Here is an 18,868-nt window from a genome sequence, read left to right as displayed (position 1 = left end):
TTGTAAGATGAATTGATATTTGGCTCGAAAGTTAGGCGCTAGTTAATTAATGTTGCGGCAAATTAAGAATTTAGAATGATAACGATTTGAGGTAAAAGTTGCTCAATTAACTAAGTTATAAGAGTAGACAATAAGTTAGCAAAATTTTTGGGAACTTAAGATTTATGTGTTATAAGTTTTTATCAATGATCTTAACAGCTAGGACTATACTTTTGTTGGAATTTTATTTTCTAGAAAGTTGACTATGATCGATGGTTAGGTTACTTGATAGATGTATGAAAAGATTTAAGTAGACATCTGGTTTTGAGAAATTTTTTTTTTTGTAAGTTATTAAGAAAATTGGGAATAAGTAAATATGTGTGTTGGAATTATGTTATCTAAAACTATTTGGATTGCGCAAGTTGAATTTAAAATGTATGAAATATTTGTTAGTACGGAAATTTTTGTGGGTGAAATAAATACAAAAGAGAATTAGTTGTGTTCAACATAAGTTATCAATCAATGAATATTAAGATTTTTTTTTTTTTAGTAAGAAATCTAAAAGTTTGCCATGGTGGTACGACAAATCACGATGCATTTTATTAATTAATGAATATTACAATACAAAGTAATGGATAAACAACAATTACAAGTAATCGTAAAAATAAAGAAAAAACATGAGGAGGATATTCTCCGATAAATACAAGAATCGTAAATATAATAACTAAAATAATTGAAAATAACTTTGCAAAAGCCATCTTCTTTTTCTTCGGGAAAAAAAAAAATATTTGATGAAGAATAAGTTTTAGAAGAGAAGAGAAAGTTGGAGTGATTGAATGTATTTGTGAGATGGTATTTATAGAGAGAAAAAAAAAAAAAAAACTAGCCGTTAGTTACCGTTTTATGACCGTTGGTATATGTATGTATTTGTATAATTTTATGGTAAAAATATGGTGTATATAATATTAGATATGTTTAAATAATTATGTATATCATATCTCATTATTATAATGAGATGTCATAATTTATTTTGTTTAAAAATCTTATAGACTTTTATATTTGTTGTATTCCTTGCTCGAAATTAAAGGTTGACAACAATTTTATATTTGGTACGTATTTGTAAATAACTAAGTTACATACGGTGGTATTGTAAGGTAAAGAATTGATTCAAGAGTTGTAGGCCAATATTATTATGAGGTAAGATAAGATTTAACTTTTAAGTGTATTGGCGTGGATAGAAGTTGATCAGAAAAATTTTGGTGCTAAGATTTCTTAGGCTAAACTGCATTGATGCTAATGTATTAGTTCGATGAACATTACGAGTATAGTATAAGAAAAGTAAAATACGATAAGCTTGAACCTTCATTTCTAATACTGGGAACAACGAGAAAAGTTAGAAGTCAAGATCATAGTAAAGTAAAAGTAAGTCTCCATAAGTCATTTTAAGTTGTGAATCGCAAACGAGGTTTTTGGTAGGAAATTTAATTAGGATTGAAGAGACGTAAGACAACATAAGACTTAAATATTTATCAGAGTAGCGCAGCGGTAGCGTGGATTTTTAGAATACTAGAATTAAGAATCTAAACTTTTGGATTATTTAGGATTAGCGAATTTCGGGGACGAAATTCAAATTAAGGGGGATAGATTGTGAAGTCCCGAAAATTTTAAGTCCATATGAACCACGTGCGTGCAAGTTATTAAATTCCTTATGTATTTTATGATTTTAATGCATACTTTCATTTAATTTATGAAATTTATTATTTTAATTATTTATGTTTATTTAATGTACGTTAAAATATTTTCTTGAGTTTATGTTCAGATGTTTATTCGAGGCGGAATCAAGGAAAGGAGACCGGGACGATTTTAGTAAATATTATTGTGGTATTTTATTTTAAGTTAGGCTTGAGGCATTTTTAAATAATTTATGAAGTTTAAAGCCTAATTTGAATATTAAGTTATTTTAGAATTTTAAACTTTTAAAGTTTATTAATTTAAGGATGTATTATTTTTAGTAGAGAATCATCATTTTTATTTAGTATACTAATTGATTAATTAGTATTTTTATTATATTAATTTAAAATCCTTAAAATGATCATTTATTAAATGATTTATTTAAACATGCAAGCACACACAATTTGACTCACACACACACTCACACCTTTACACATACATATACACGTATATTACATATACACACAAAACAAAACACATGTTATTCAACCTATTTGACTAAGGAGAAAAGAAAGTTTTTAAAAACTCTTCTCTCCATTATTATTTTTGGTTCCTCTCCACTTTTCTTTATCAAATTGTCTTTCCAAGAGCACGTCCATCTTTTTTTTCTTTGCAATATTCCAGCATCTTTTGGTTGAGGTTATTCAAGAAAAATTCGAGCAAAGTTAGTCCCGGATCGTCTTCCGTATCGTCTCCGCTTCGGTATCGTCGTTACGGTATTTTTAAATATCAAAAGGTACGTATAATCTGTTCTTGCTGCATCGATCATGTCATATTATGTATTAAGTTGTTTTTAAGCATAAAAATGTATGTATGATGTAGAAGTTTGAGCAGAAAAATCTACCGAATGTATTTGGAAGTATTTTTGGAGTTGAAATTTCGTGTTATGATGGTCTTTCGAAAACTGCGATTTTTATGTACATAATTTGAGAAAACTTTCAACTATAAAAACGTAGATCTTTTTGATACGTTCGATTTGATATAAAATTCGAGTTATTTGGATTAAAAACGAGTGAGTTATGGTGTTATTAGTATGACTGCTCAAATTAGATCCGAAAATTCCTGTTTTGATGTTATTTCGAAAACTGCAATTTTTTGGTACATATTTTGAGAAAACTTTCAACTACAAAAACGTAGATCTTTTCGATACGTTCGATTTGATATAAAATTCGAGTTATTTGGATTAAAAACGAGTGAGTTATGATGTTTTTCGTATGACTGCTCAAATCGTGTTTCAAGAAAGTTATGAATTTTAATGTGTTCTTGAAGTTTTTATGTTGCAGGCTTTGTTGGGGATCGATGGGTTATCGTTGCTGCATATAAGAAAGTTAGTAATGATGTTTAGAGTATTTTTGAGGTTTCGATTCATGTCGTTAAAAGCTTGAATTATTAAGAAGTCGTAAGAAATAAACTTTAATATAAATGACAGTATTTTTGGGTCGTATAAATTGTAGGGTGATTATAAAAGTTTAGTTCATTGTTATGGTGTCCTAGAATGGTCTCATAGTGTGGAATCTTGATGCATTATGTGTTAATTGGGAGAATAGACATGTCATAAAATTTTCATCAAATAATTCGTTGGGCAGACGGACACGGACCCGGAGACGGAGGTTAGCACGGGGTTCGTGCCTTCTCATTTCTTCAACACATATTTAAACGCACAGACACGGACCCGTACACGGACCTAGGGACGGGCTCCGTGCTCCTTCTTTTACATGACACATACGAGGCAGTACCTACACGGACCCGGGGCCTGACTTGGGTACGGGGTCCGTGTAGCTTCAGTTTTTGGGATAAATATTTTATCACTTAAGGTTTGGTTTGAGGTGTTATGGTATGATTTAACATTAATGTTTAACAAGGTCAAGTGGTGAGAAATTATAGAATGTTCTAAGAAATTATTTAGCTTGAGATTAAGCATGACTTTTACGTTTAAGTTGTACACGTTAAGCTTATGAAATCATGTTAGTATGTTGCAGCAACGACACGATTGACATCCAACGAATCCCTCAGCGCTAAGTAAGTATGTATGACGTGCAAAGAAAATATTTGAAGTTTTTGAGGTATGCTAAATGTCTTGTGACCAAAAGTAAATGGGTTTGGAAGTCGGTGAACGTGGCCGAGGACCTCTCCACCCCGTTAAATTATGAACGGGTTTGAAGTTAGGATTGGAAAGCGTTAAATTATGAACGGGGACCAATCCGCCCGTTAAATTATGAACGGGTTAGATCGTGGTTGTGAAGCGTTAAATTATGAACGTGGATCAACTGGCCTGTTAAATTATGAACAGGGATCTCATGTATGTGGCAGTGGATACGTCCCTGTCAGCCCAGTACTGTGGTTTGTCTGATCAGATATTTATTATGTTAAGGGTCACTTGCTTTGAAACATCCTCTACGAAAATGATGAAGTTACGTATGTTCAATTAAGTTCAAGTATGCAGTATGTTTATGAAAGTTTATGATGATGGCACGTCAGAGTATGTATGTACGTATGTTCAAAGTCATTATGCAAAATTCAAAGTTATTATGCAAAGTTCAAGCTATTATTCAAGTTCAAGTTTCAAAGTATGTATGTTCAAGTTTTAAGGTTATTATGAAAGTTTTAAATTTATTATGCAAGTTTCAAGTTTATTATGCAAGTTCAAGTTTGAAGTTATGTATGTTCTATTTTTAAGTTGCATGCGATTTTATTATGTAGTACTCGTTATTCCAGTTTATACGTGTTGAATTTTTAGACTCACTAGACTTGATCGATGCAGGTGAGTATGTTGATGAGGAGACAGGAGGTGGCGACCAAGGGGCAGGCTTGGACTGAGCGGAAGGCTAAACCCGAGGACCACTATGTTTATGTTTTATGAAAACTTTAAAATATTATGTTTTTATGTTGGTTGTGAGATAATTTGGAATAAGTACTTTGTTGGAAAATTTGAGTATGGGATGTTGATTTTAAATATTATTATGTTGAATGATAAGTAACGACTGTATGAATTTTATGTTTAAGAAAATTTTTAATTTTTCCGCAAATTTTGAAGTAGTAAAAGTACGGTACGTTTCAACAATATACCCGAAGATGATATATTGCTTGATTTTAGCAAAGTGAGGCCGTGATTAGTTGATCAAGACCGACACTAGTGTCAGATATTCGCAGTTTTATGAATTGGCAGGCTATTATCAACGATTAATGTTTCGAATTTGATGGAAAATTTCGATTTTTTTGAATCTTTATTTGAAACAGATTGTAGATCGTTGCGATTTTTATACTGTTCCGGTTGCACTAAAATTGATTTTGAGGTTAAAGAAGCTCAGAAAATTGATCAGAACATTCAGAACTTGATTTTGATGGTCAGAACAGGGCTTCAATCCGAATATCAGGTTCGTGACATGGTATTAGATGGGAATAATCGTATTGTTGTGCCAGATATTTCGGATTTGAAACAACAGATATTGGTAGAAACGCACACTAGTTTATGCAGTAGTCATTTTGGTAACAGAAAGATGGATAACAATTTGAAAAGACAGTTCTGGTAGAAACAGATGAAAGCAGATATTGCAGAGTTTGGATCCAGATGTATAAATGGCCAACAGGTGAAGACCGAAAGAAAGAAACCAAAAGAGTTATTACAGATTTTGTCTATTCCTGAATGAAAATGAGATCACATTTCCATGGATTTTGTGAAGTAGCTACCACGTTCCTTCAGAGATTGTGATGTGATTTGAGTTGTGGTTATCAGATTGACCGAATTAGCATGTTTTTAGTCTGTACTAGATGACGTACATACATGACCAGATGACGGAGAGTATGTCAGAGAAGTGATCAGATTACACGGAGTGCCGAATTCGATTGTATTAGACCGTGATTCTCGATTTACTTTGCACTCTGGACACAGTTGGCAGCTGGCTCTAGGTACGAAGTGACATCTGAGTACCGTATATCATACTCAAATCGACAGATAGTCAGAGCGGACTATCTAGACACTAGAAGAGATGCTGAGAGCTGTAGTGCTTGATTTTAGCAGTAGTTGGCAGGATTTTTGCCACTTTAAGAGTGTTCGTACAACAACAACTATCAGACGAGTATAGAAATGACACCGTTGTACCGAAAGAAGTGTAAATCCTCTCTTTATTGTATGATATCTCTGAGGTACCTGAGATTGGACCTGACATGATTAGAGATGTGACTGAGAAAATGAGGCTGATTCAGAAGAGAATGAAGACAGCTCAAGCCAGACAAGACCTAGCTTGATGAGACATTGAGTTATGTCGAGAAGCCGATTCAGATTTTGATCGTAAAGCAAAACAGCTCAGAATAAAGACTATTCCACTTGTGAAACTTCAGTGAAATCGTCATGACACCGTAGAAGCTACCTGAGAGACTGAGTCAGATATGAGACAGAGATTCCTAGAATTATTTCTCTGATGTGAGTATTTATTTCAGCTTCTGTTATACATTTCTTTCTGATATAATTTGATTGCCTGCGATTTCGGGGACGAAATCGTGTCTTAGAGGGGGATAATTTTAAGGCCTGAGATTTGATTACTGTAATCAGATATTGATTAATTGGCAAAATTGAGGTTGTAGGCGTTCAAATGGAGAAGTCGGGCGTCGGTACAATACAAGACCAAAAAGCTTGTACAGAACATCTGGCGCCCGAGCGGTAGAAAATGATCGCCCGCGCGCCAGTGCACCAGCAGTTTATCTTTTGGACAGAAAGTATGGTGCCCGAGCGGTAGAATATGACCGTCCGAGCGCCAGTGTTCAACAAGAGGAGTAATCGGGCACAGAGTATGGCGCCCGAGCGGTAGTTTTTGACCCCCCGAGCGCCAGTGTTTGATAAAACAAAGGCATGGGCAGAACATTCCGCGCCCGAGTGGTATTATGCGATCGCCCGAGCGCCGCCTGAAATACAAGAAGAAATAGACACGTATCATGGCATGCAACTTGGATATATATATGCTTGCGTTCCTTCACAAGCTGGAGAAAGGAACGAGAATTCTTTCTGGAAAATCCTTACGCCTTTTATTTTATAGATTTGAGATTTGTTCAAGATCCGCCCGTCTGAATTTCAATCCGATTTCAGTATTGTGTTTCTATCGACAAGAGCTTCAACTGGACGTAAGTTTTATTACGTTTTGATATGATTTGAAAATATGACATTGAAGGAATTGGATATAATTCATATATGGTGTTCTTGACATTTTAGACATCGTAGAATCGAAACCGAACTGAAGAATAGATACTGTATGGAATTATTATGATTTTCGGAAGCAATTGATTGAGATTTGATATCAGATTTGTATCGTTACTGATTATGAATTGAGATTTGACTATTATTATGTGTTCTGGATATACTGATCAGTATATATTTGAAGTCAGATCGAAGAACAGACTGTTTATATAATTGTTATGATTTTTCAGAATATATTAATTGAGATTGAGCAGATTTGTGATATGGATTAGAATGGGGATGATATTGATATTGATTATGAGTTACAGATTGTATCTCTTGTTGTTGACCGGTTGGGTATATCGAGATTATGCCGTTATGTTGTCATTATTGATCAGATTGTATATTGAACAGAACAGATTTGAATTGAATAGTATTTGATATTGTACTTCTCAATTATGTCATTTCAAATTGATTGACATTGACAGATTAAGATTCCAGACTTTGACTTCGACAGATCGACGGAAAGAAAGGTATAAATCAATGTTAATCGGGAGATCGACTTGAGTTAGATTTAACTCCAGTTTCCCTAAACCACATACTTTATTTATTGCATTGATGTTTGTGATTCTTGAGATTGATGTGCTTAGTTTATTGAATTATAGCAGAGCATATCTTGAGTTATGGGCTGACGTGCCTAGTCTTTTGACCGATTGTTTTTATACCTTTGTATTATCTGCCTGAGTATGCTTATTCTATTGATGTATAGAAAAGCAGTGGATAGCGGATAGCTATTGAGTGAGAGTCACTGACAGAGGGACTAGATTGTGACAGAGTGGTCACTAGTCCATTGCACATTGTCAGAGTAGGATTGGCGGAAGTGCCAAGTCTTTGGCGGATGTGCCAAGACACTTGACGTTTGGTATATCGAATGGCTTAAGAGACGGAGAGGTCCTTATTGCTGATTATTCGATATGGATCAGACCAAAGTCCAGAAATAGGGACGTACCGCCACCGCAAACGGGAAAGTAGGTGGGAGACTTGTTACGTTCTTATTCAGACCGGGATCCCTAGATGATAGATGAGTCGAGTATGAGAGATCGAGTCAAGAGTTTGATTTACAGATTTGTATTGATTCATGTTTCGTAGATTACGATTCATGTTTTTATTATAGTTTTATCTGTATTCACTAATGTGTCATAACTTGTTGATTCATGTTCAAATCTGATTAGGATACATGTATTGATATCTGTTTCATGCTGTTATATATGTTTTTATATGGTTGCATGTAAACATTGTTTATACTGAGATTATATTCTCACCGGAGTTATCCGGCTTTTTTCGTGTTTGTATGTGTGCATGACAACATATGAGACAGGATCGTGGTCAAAAAGAAGATGAGAGATCGAGATTAGAGTGGTGATTCCGGACTTTGATGTAGATAGGTTTCAGCACTGGATATGTAGTAGTTGAACTTTAGTTTGGTTTGAATGCATGTTGTACAAAACTTGTACTTATATACTGGTATGTATATTAGATTGATTCCATTACGTTCCGCATTTTAAAAAAAATTTTTATGACCCTAATTACTTGATTAGTATATTGATCCTAATGATGACTAAGAAGATGATTAGCGTCCGGGTCCCCACAAATAACATCCATCTATCTTCGCGGAATACATGTCCCACATAATATTGGCAAACTAATCAATATTTTATGCAAGCTCTATCTCATAGAATTAATCCGTTCAACGCCATAATTTGGTGAATACCTTCGAATAAATACTGAATTACGTGATAGTCAGGTTCATCATCAGCTTCTTCACGACTTGGTTGAGCGCATTTGGGAGACTTGTCGTCGTGATTAATGAACAAATAATTTCTTATGAAATACTTGGTTATTTTAATTTCTAATCTGTCAAAATTTGTATTACTATGTTGTACCATTTATTTTTAAATAAAATTTTAATGTTTTTTTTTTTTGAAAGGAAAATTTTAATGTTGAATTACGTGTAGTATAGATTAGATGTATTTTAATTAGATAATTTTCAAAATACTTTCTAATTTTATTTTTGAATAATACTAATAATAATATAATTTATAAATGAAATTAATTAAAGAAGAGATAAATTTATTACAAAATATACATGATTTTATTTGAATGAAAAAAAATTATTTAAAGCGAAAGTGAGACCTAAAAATATTTGGTTTGTGAGATATTTGATCGTGAAATGTGAATATTTGAGTAGTGAGATATCTTATTGATGCTGTGGACTACGTGACCTACCAATATTTTATGGTTAATATCCATGTTAACATAGATGATCTATGTTGAAATATGAAAAGGTCGATAATTACATCACTTATACATAAGCTTCAACATTCTCCACATTATTATTATTATTACTATTATTTGTATGTAAAAGAATCAATGCGATATTGGGTGATATTTTGTTTGAAGATTTTATACTGTTTGGGGAAATTGGTTTATTTTTGTAACCATTTTTCCAAAAATGGAATGTTTAATTACCTTTCGGCCTGCCTTTTTTAACGAATCACGACTGCTCAACAACTTTAGCATGTGAATTGAATGGGACAAACTCATGGTTCATAATGTTTCTTTCATGTGACTGTTTCTTTTTATTTATTTATTCACTTTTAAAATATTATTATTGTGTTAAATATACTTGAAATTTTTACTCATTTAGTTATTCTAGAAATATAAGCCCGAGACTCACGGGCGGATCCAGAATTATATGTTTGAGGGGCCAGCCCACCCCACACATAAAAAAATAGGAAAATAATTATTATATGTTTGCATATAAATTTCAATAATAAGAATACAATAATTAAAAAATAAATAGAATATTTAAAATTAATATTAGTATATTACAAAAATATGGAAGCCAAAAATTCCTTGAAAGATATGCTCAATTAAGTATCAAGTACAATTTTTTAAATAAAAGGAATTCTACGTTCTTTTAAATTTTCAAAATCTTCAATGATATCTTTTATGTTCACATTTCTAGCAATTTCTTTTCTTTTAAATTTTCAAAATCTTCAATGATATCTTCTATGTTCACATTTCTAGCAATTTCTTTTTCAATATATATCATTAATGCGTCCGATATAAAATCATCCTCCATTTTGCTCCGAAGCCTTGTTTTCACAATATTCATCGCAGAAAATGATCTCTCTGTAGTAGTAGTGGAAACCAGAAGAGTAAGAACGCCCCCCTCGGTCCTATAGTGAATCCACCACTGCCGAGACTCATGAGATATCGGGCTCAAATCTCTATATTGTGTCGATATAATAAGATATAGTTTTTGTTTATTTTAAAATGATTTTTTAGAAATTATTTTGAAGTGAGTGAGAAATAAAAGTTAGAAGTGTTTAAAAATAAAAGTTTAAAGTTACTACAAGATAAAGTTTGAGTGTTTGGTGGAGAAAAACTGTTTCCAAACTTCAGTTTTAGTAAAATGAAAACAATATCATTGACTTATATAACATTTATATTTCTTAATTATTTAAATTTTGGTAATCATATCATTGACAATATATTTATATAATAATTATTACACTTTGAATGTTTTGTATCAAAATTATTTTTTTTATAACATGAATGCGTGAAAATTTATATAAGATTGATAAAAATTAAAAAAAAAAACAAATGAAAACATTTGTATAAATACACAAAATATGTAAAAAAAAAAAGTTTATGGAAATGAAAATTATATAAAAATGCATTATAAATTTTTTAAAATTAATTTCTGTAATAATATGATTAGAATTTTATGAATTCCATTCAAAACTATTAAAAACTAATATATAAATAAAAAAAATTATATTTTAAAAAATCTCAAAAAATATTTATAAAAATTGAGAACAATTATAGAATATGATAAATTTTTTAAGAATAAAAATGTCAAATTGTAATTTTAAACTATTAACAAAAAAACAAAAGTAGAAAAAACATCGCAAACTTGCTTTCTAGCTTTTGGTTAAAAATCATAGAATTTAAAGCAAAATATGATATTCACAAACACTCCAAAACACTTACAGCCAACTAGAAGCTAAAAAGTATTTCCCAGAAACTCTCTTTAACACTCTTAAATAGCTTAGACCGGAAATTTTCTACCCTCTTCCTTCAAAACACTATCAAATAAACATATTAATGGAATATTCCTGAGATATTTCCTTGTTTGGTGGACGCTGTGAGTTGGAATTTTTGGAAAAAAATTTAAACCTCCTTCGACTTAATATAATTTTCAAGTTGACTTAGCATCGGAGAACCAGTTTGTGAGACACACTGTCTGTATACCAGACTAGAAGTGTTTGTTTCGATTCTTTGATGACCCTCGTTTTTATTTGCAAGTTTGTGTTTAAAATTTTATTTATTTGTAATTGTTGGACTTAGTGATTAATAAGTTTATCTTTATTCTTTTAAATTGGACCAATTTCAATCTCTATTATTGAATTCAAATTGAACATATGTTAACGTGACTAAACTTTTGTCTTTATAATATACTGATGTTAAATGTGAGCATCTCCAATGAAAACAAAACTTAAATTTTTTTCGCTTTTTTCGTATTGAATTTTTTTAAAAAAGGTAGTTAAAAGATAATTTTTGGACTTTACACTAAATTTTAAAATTACGTGGTAAAACGACAAAAAATAAGAATGAAAAAAATGAAATTAAGGTTTTTATTAAGATAAAATTTCATTTTGCTAGCTGTGACGGATCTTCGTGACTCTCCAAAATTTTAAAAATCATATTGCAATATAAAAAACTTTTTTCCCATATGTGTGTGTGCATATATAAATGTGTGTGTGAGAGAGATATTTCCATTTTTAACACTTAATTCAAGGATTCGTGTCTTCTAGTTCTCAATTTTTTTGCTTTCTATATTTATCATATCCAAATAGAAACTCTTAGGAAACAAATAAACATTCTAGAGAGCAAAATCGGCGAGCCTCATTAGAAATTGGTAGCTCCGACAACGCCGCACACTGTCGTCGTTTAGTATGCGACCTCCCCAAACTTTAAATCATGGATCCTCCCCCTGATTCCAGTCTTTCATTTTCACGAATGAGAATCGACAATCGGAGTTTCGGGTTACTGTTTTGGTTTTGAGGATGATTTTACGAGGTGATAATTTATCTAAACATAACCTAACTAATTAAACATCAAACTCAACTAGTTAGATTTGAAATCCAAGATCATCACGATCTTTTGATAACGGCCTTGTCACTAAAGGAATACTTATCATTTACAATTTTGAGAGAAAATTCCCATTTTAATTTACAGTTAGGCATGAATCAGTTCGGTCAGATTGATAATCATATATATACAATTGGATATAAAAATTTATTTTTAGCCGACATCTGTTACAAAACTCAACCGTCATAATGAAGTATTTTTGTTGGTATTTTTAATAGCACAAAAACTGTTGTGAAATTGTCTCAAGATTCAATTTTGTGTGATAGATCTCCTATCCGACCTAAATAAAAAAATATTAATTTTTATACTAAAAATATTATTTTTATACTAAAATATTATTTTTTATAAAAATATAGATGGGATCAATCCATATCATACAACTCTTTTTAATAACAGGAATTGGTCATGATTCATAATTATTATTTTAAAATATTTAATTGTGACAAAATATGGAATATTATAATAATGATAAGAACAATAATGAATATGACAGTGGCCGATAGGGGTGTGTATTCTGTCAGTTTGGTCACCGACCGAACCGAATTGCCAATAATCAAACCGAACCAAAATCGAATTTTATTTTGATAAACGAACTGATCGAATTAGTTTTAATAACCAATCACAAATTAACCGATTAAAAAAATAAAATTAAATTAAATATAAAAACATTTAAAAATTATAAATTATATAATAAATCTATTTTTTTAAAAAAATAATTTATTATTCTGTTAATTCGGTTAACCGATTTTTTTTTTACGAAAATCGAAACCGAACCGAATTAACCGATTTTTTAAACCTCCAAAACCGAATTTTCGAAATAACCGAACCGAATTTCCGAATTGGCTCGGTTCCGTCGATTATTTCGGTTTAACCGAGATCTTGATCACCCCTAGTGGCCGGGTTCGAATTGGGACAGGGGTTGCGCTCGGGAGTACGTAGAATCAACAGTTTCAGGTTAAACTGCACATCAAACTTAATCAAGATCGAACCAACGGCTGTGATTAAGCCTAATCTATTCTATAAATACGTGTCCTATTTTCCCTGACCTTCGTCAGTCTTCACTGCCAATTAAAAAGCACTAAACCTAGATCCGATCTCTCTGCGACTATCAAGAGCGTTAAGGCCCGTCAGATCTTCGACAGCCGTGGCAATCCTACGGTCGAGGTTCGTCCTTCGCCCCACCCAAATCTCATAGCCTATCCTTGTCGATCAGTTCCGAGCTTTTGTCCAGTGGGTTTCATGAGATTTGTTATTTTTATTTTCTGAAAGCTCCATTTGATGCTTAGATTTGCATATTTATTGATTATCTGTAGTTTATGTTGTCGGATTAATGTGAAGAAATCGTTGATTTATTTTAGGTGTGTTTGGTTCTTTAAAAATATGAATTTGGAATTGAAATTAGATTTGGAAATTCAAGTATTCGAAATTTTATTTGGTGTTTGGTTTAAAATTAAAAAATGGTATTTACAAATCCATTTCTTGTTTGTAGAACTAATTTTAGAAATCATATAAACATAAATAACCAAAGAAGTTTAAAAATTAATAATTCTTCTATATTATTTGTGTATGTAAATTCAAAAATTAATTATTATTTATTAATCATAGTGCGCATAAAATAATGATTAAAAAATCATCAAACAAATTCAAAATATGAAAATTTAAATCCAGAAAAATTATCAATAAAAAAACATAATATATATATATATATATATACAAAAATGATACCCTGCACACCATTTGGTGTGTACCTCGGTGGGCGCCGCTGAGTTGGCATTCACGTCTCTTTTTTTTTTTCAATTGTTAATAAACAAAATCAGCGCAACTATCTCTTCTTCTCAAAAATTAAGCAACCGGGAACTCTCTCTTCTTCTCAAAAACTAAGCACACTTATCCACAACGCTGTGAAAAATCGAACCGATTTCGTTTTTTTCCTTCATCTTATTGGCTGCAAGTTCCTGATGCCAATCATATCCTTCAGCTAAATTACCCACGCTTTTAATGATGTTCGATCTATCTCCATAGATTCAAGGAGAATCAGAAGGAGAAATATGGCGGTGAGAACTGTGGTTGTGAAAGCAGCTCTCGCGACAATGGCAATATGCTTGGCCGGATACATAGGGGTGCCACCTCTGTATTGGCACTTGAAGGAAGGAATCGCTGCTGTTAGCCGCTCGTCTTCCCAGTATTGCCCACCGTCCGACTGCGACTATGATTTTCAGCCCCTTCTGTCCATTTCCAAAGGTAAACTTCATGTTCGATCTGTTTAGATCTCTGAATTTTGTGCGTCGGTCACGCGTTGAGTTATTGGGACTTGCTCTTTGTGCTCAACTGGATTTTGTTTATTGTTTCAAATGTTGATGAAATGATTGTGTCTTTCATGTGGTATGACATGTCACCTCGAATGTGCTCTCAGCCATGAAAATTCAGGCATCTCTACTGGTAGGAGGGATAAGGGGCTTGATGGAAGCTTCTCTTGCGTATCTTGTGGAAAAGTGAATGATTTACTAAGGTAAATGTCTGATCTTGTTTCTATATGTTCTGTTTCTTGTATAATTATAGGATTTTTATATTCAACCGTAATGAGGTTGAAGTACTTCATCATCAATATTCAACTGCTATTAGTTCCAAATGGTGGTGAGGCCTCTGAATTCTCTGGCTGGTGTGATTGGTACTTTGTTGAGTTCTGCGCCATGCTTGCATCATTGGATTTTTTCTAGTTAATGGCTTATTTTTTAGTAAATGGTTGGAATTATTCAGTTTGTCTCCATACTTGGTGGAATAGAGCCCTTTGTTTTCTTTGTAAGCTTCCTTGTAGAGATTGAAGTGGTTTAACTTGTCAATCTTGTAATTCAGCACGCCTTCCGAGTGAGGATATTATTTGTTCAACAAAAATTTTTTGATGTAGAATGTGATCTGGTCACATGAAGATCGGGCACATGCCTTTGCGTTCTCTCTTGTGTTCTATTAGTTTTTTAATTTGTCCTTTCCAAATGATTGTGTTATGTCTTTAACCTGATCATAGATTTTTTTGTTTTCACCCTTCTTCCAATCAGTCATGTTTTGTTCTAATTTAATAAAAAAAATCTGTACAACAAAAAAAAAAGATAGGTAATCGGTGCATACCTTGGAACGGCAGAGATCGGGTGGCGGAGTGGTGGATGAGTTTCGATCCTAAGGCGGAGATTGGGCGGTGAAGTGGTGGGTATCGCTTATTTTTTGAGAAAAAGAGATAATTTTGTTGATTTTGTGTATTGACAATTGAAAGCAAGTAAAGAAACAAGAAACAGAAATCCAAAACAGATGGAATATAAATAAACTGCAAACGAACAATTTAAAACAACAAACTCAAAATAAAAAAAAATTCAATTCAAGAATCAAGATTCTCTCGAGTTCAACGAGTTCAAGAAAGTTTCACCCTTGCGTCAGACACAAAACTAATTCAGGCAAACAAATGAGAAAAAAACAATTAAAACAAAGCATTTGATAATCAACTACAGTCAGTGAAATCCAATCACGATTAATCTATGCAATCAATAACTTTTTGTACCGTATCTTCTGATCCTAAAGAGAACGATGTGATATTCTCTGCGTGTGAGGGAGTAATAAAGGTATCATTTCATGATACGATCCTAAATTATAGCATTTCAGGAAGAGATATTCTTCCTCGAGAAAGCAGGAAAAACGGCCAAAAATAAAGAGGAATATCTAAGACGCTTTATTAGCATGAATGCTATCATTTCATTGTCGGTCTTCTGATTTAAAACACGTTGAGAATTCACCAAATGTCAAATTGTTGTACCGTATCTTCTGATCCTAAAGAGAATGAAGAGATATTCAAGAAGAAATAACCTGTTTCTGGGATCTATACCTGGGTAATTTAGCCAGACGCCGCTGATTGGCATAAGGGACTTGCACCCAATAAGATGAAGAAAAAAAACGGTTCGATTTTTCACAATGTCGGTGGGTAAGTGTCGATGGCTTTTTCTTTTGGGGGAAGAAGGGATATTTCAGCACATAGCTTATTTGAAGAAGAGATAATTTTCCTGATTTTGTGTATTAAAAATTGAAAAAAAAAATAAGAGCCATGTGGGCATCCAATTCAGCGGCGCTTAGAGAAGTACACACCAAAGGCGTGCAGGATAACTTTTTTGTGTGTATATATATATACACACACGAAAACATAATAATAATAATTTATATTGAAGACATCAAGACAATCCATCAATATATACACGAATATATATATATATATATATTATAAACAATTCAATCAATTAGTGGTCAATATAAATAAGGGTAATTAACTAATTTAAAAATATTGAAATTTGGAATAGAAGGTTTGTTGAATTTTCTAAAAAAAACGAGAGAGGTTTAGTGGTGGAGCAAAGAACTTCCCCAAATCAATTTCATTTGGATAAAAAAGTAATTGTATGTTTTTAAAATCTAAATCCCACAAAATATTATCAAATTTGATAGGATTTGGATATACTTATTGAAATCCCATAAAATTCTAAACAAATCCGAATTCTTTTTTTGAATCATAGGATTTTGAAATCCAAATCCCATGAAATTCTTCAAATCCTGGTTGCCAAACACACGGTTAAGAATTGCAGATTTTGGTGTAATAATGATGTTTAGTGGGTTCGTGCGACTGCAGGTTGATATTCATATGTCGAATGGAATTTATTCTAGAGCCGCTGTCCCCAGTGGTGCATCCGTGGTGCATCCACTGGTAAGATCTACTTGCATGCATTAATGTCTTTCATTTCTACTATATTAGCGATTAATCGTTCGTGATTATATTCGTTTGCATGATGCGGATTCAACGAATTCGATCTTCATATTCCTTGATTTGTTATAGTGCCTTAAAGTTTCAAATGTATTTGGTTTATGTGGTATTTACTTTGTCAATATTTAGATTCTATCATATTGCATCTCTGATCTCGCTTAATGACGTGTCTGCTACACGGCGGGCCTGGCACCTAAGGTCTGCTATCTCCGTGCACCTTGCTGCACCTTGAGCTTTTAGTAACAATGGGTGAAGTGTAGTGCACACATCTTTAAGGGTCTCACATTCAACATTCTATTGCAGATATGGTGTGTATTATATTTTATTATTGTTGACAGTAAAATAACGTACCCGGGAGCATCAACGCCAATGATTAATTGATTTTCTTGATATAGTTGCTATAACATTATTTTTTTGTTAGTTGTCCAATGATTTTTTAACTGACCTTTTGTAAAATTCTTCAGGAATTTATGAGGCTCTTGAACTGAGAGGTGGGGGTTCTGATTACCTTGGAAAGGGTGTCTCCAAGGTCAGAATTTGTTGTCAATTATTTATTACCGGCCTTTTAAATTTCGCCCACAAATTGCTTTTGTTTTGATGCATTGGATATGGTCATGCAGGCTGTTAACAATGTCAATTCAATTATTGGCCCAGCCCTAGTTGGCAAGGTTTGCTTTGTCAATTTTTGCATGAATCGTGTTTGTTAATTGAATTTCATCTCTAAAATTCTGTATAACCTGCTGCAACTGAGCCAATTTTGCATTCATTACAGGACCCAACTGATCAGACTGGCATTGATAATTTCATGGTTCAACAACTCGATGGAACTCAGAACGAATGGGGTCGGTGCAAGCAAAAGGTATTTTTAAGGCATTTATAACAATCCAAGCGAGGTTCTTATTTTCTGAAATAGTACTTTAATCAACATTTGTACTTTCCAATTTTTAAGCTTGGAGCAAACGCCATTCTGGCGGTCTCTCTTGCTGTGTGCAAAGCTGGAGCTGCTGTCCTCAATATCCCCCTGTATAAGGTAGATTGAAGTTTATTTATTGTCACAACAAGTTGTGATCAATTTCTAGCTTGGTAGTACAAATATGTTACAGTGATTTCATCAATTTTTGGTTGCGTTGTGGAATCAGCACATTGCTAATCTGGCTGGCAACAAGAAGCTGGTGTTACCTGTTCCTGCATTCAATGTCATCAACGGTGGATCACATGCCGGAAACAAACTTGCTATGCAGGCATGTTTTTCTTACATATGAGCATTTGTGATGTTTATCAAGAGATTAAATTTCAACTTTTTTGTTTACAGGAATTCATGATTCTTCCTGTTGGAGCTGCATCATTCAAGGAGGCCATGAAGATGGGAGTGGAAGTATATCATCACTTAAAAGTAAGTGATCTCGTTTGACATAATTGAATCCCGTGATGGTTAATTTTGGATACATTTCATGTTTTTCAATTAAATAATTATGTTTGTGTTTGGTTTTAATGGAAATTATGGTTCTTGTAACAAAGTCGGAAGCTTGTGCAACTGTCCAATTTTAAGGATGTAAAGAAACGAATTTTCTAGTCCCAGTGTTCGAAAATGCGGCCTAGGCGGAGGCCAGCCGCATCGATAAGGGGCCAGGCGGCCAGCCTGAGCTCTAGGCGGGCCTATTTAAAAAAAAATTTGGGCTTTTTTAAAATTTTAAGATCCGTTAACAAGCCCATTTAACTACGTCTGCTTGCTGCCTTCTTTCGTTTGTTTTTTTCCATCTCTCGTTCGTTCCAGAGACTCTCTCGTCCGCGATCCTTCTTCTCAGTTCTGCAATCATCCAGTCTGAAGTTCACGCCATTCCTACAGTGTTCAGGTCCATCTCTATTTTGGTATTTTTAAGCTTTTAGGTTGAAGTTCAAGCGATTTCCTTCTCATGCCATTTCCTTATCACGCCTCCTCAGAAACTGTGTGTGCTTGGGGTCGTTAGTCATTCATTAATCTC

The 18,868-nt window shown here is 33.0% G+C and overlaps 1 protein-coding gene and 1 long non-coding RNA gene across 2 annotated transcripts; both read left to right on the top strand.

The window, feature by feature from the left end:
* The first annotated feature begins 2,276 nt into the window (after positions 1-2,276).
* On the top strand, positions 2,277-4,638 carry LOC142537311 (uncharacterized). The gene is made up of 2 exons (XR_012818518.1): positions 2,277-2,446; positions 4,472-4,638. It is a non-coding gene; the product is annotated as an uncharacterized LOC142537311 (long non-coding RNA).
* A 9,828-nt stretch (positions 4,639-14,466) lies between these two features.
* On the top strand, positions 14,467-18,868 carry LOC142526824 (enolase-like). The gene is made up of 10 exons (XM_075631445.1): positions 14,467-14,606; positions 16,755-16,829; positions 17,343-17,415; positions 17,507-17,554; positions 17,659-17,745; positions 17,836-17,916; positions 18,026-18,127; positions 18,199-18,279; positions 18,661-18,739; positions 18,828-18,868. Exons 1-10 carry the CDS (start codon positions 14,482-14,484, stop codon positions 18,851-18,853), a joined length of 777 nt encoding a protein of 258 aa, XP_075487560.1. The 5' UTR covers positions 14,467-14,481; the 3' UTR covers positions 18,854-18,868.

The sequence above is a fragment of the Primulina tabacum genome, chromosome 2 (genome assembly GCF_025594145.1).
Source record: "Primulina tabacum isolate GXHZ01 chromosome 2, ASM2559414v2, whole genome shotgun sequence".
Classification (NCBI taxonomy): Eukaryota; Viridiplantae; Streptophyta; class Magnoliopsida; order Lamiales; family Gesneriaceae; genus Primulina; species Primulina tabacum.
Note: the sequence above shows the minus strand (reverse complement) of the source record. Positions and strands in the feature narration are given on the sequence as shown.

Bases quoted from the DNA above. Each gene is read 5' to 3' on its own strand.
- LOC142526824 (XM_075631445.1), top strand. From the start codon at position 14,482: ATGACATGTCACCTCGAATGTGCTCTCAGCCATGAAAATTCAGGCATC. The intron at 17,416-17,506 runs GTCAGAATTTGT...ATGGTCATGCAG, and splicing joins TTGGAAAGGGTGTCTCCAAG to GCTGTTAACAATGTCAATTC. The intron at 17,917-18,025 runs GTAGATTGAAGT...TTGTGGAATCAG, and splicing joins TCAATATCCCCCTGTATAAG to CACATTGCTAATCTGGCTGG.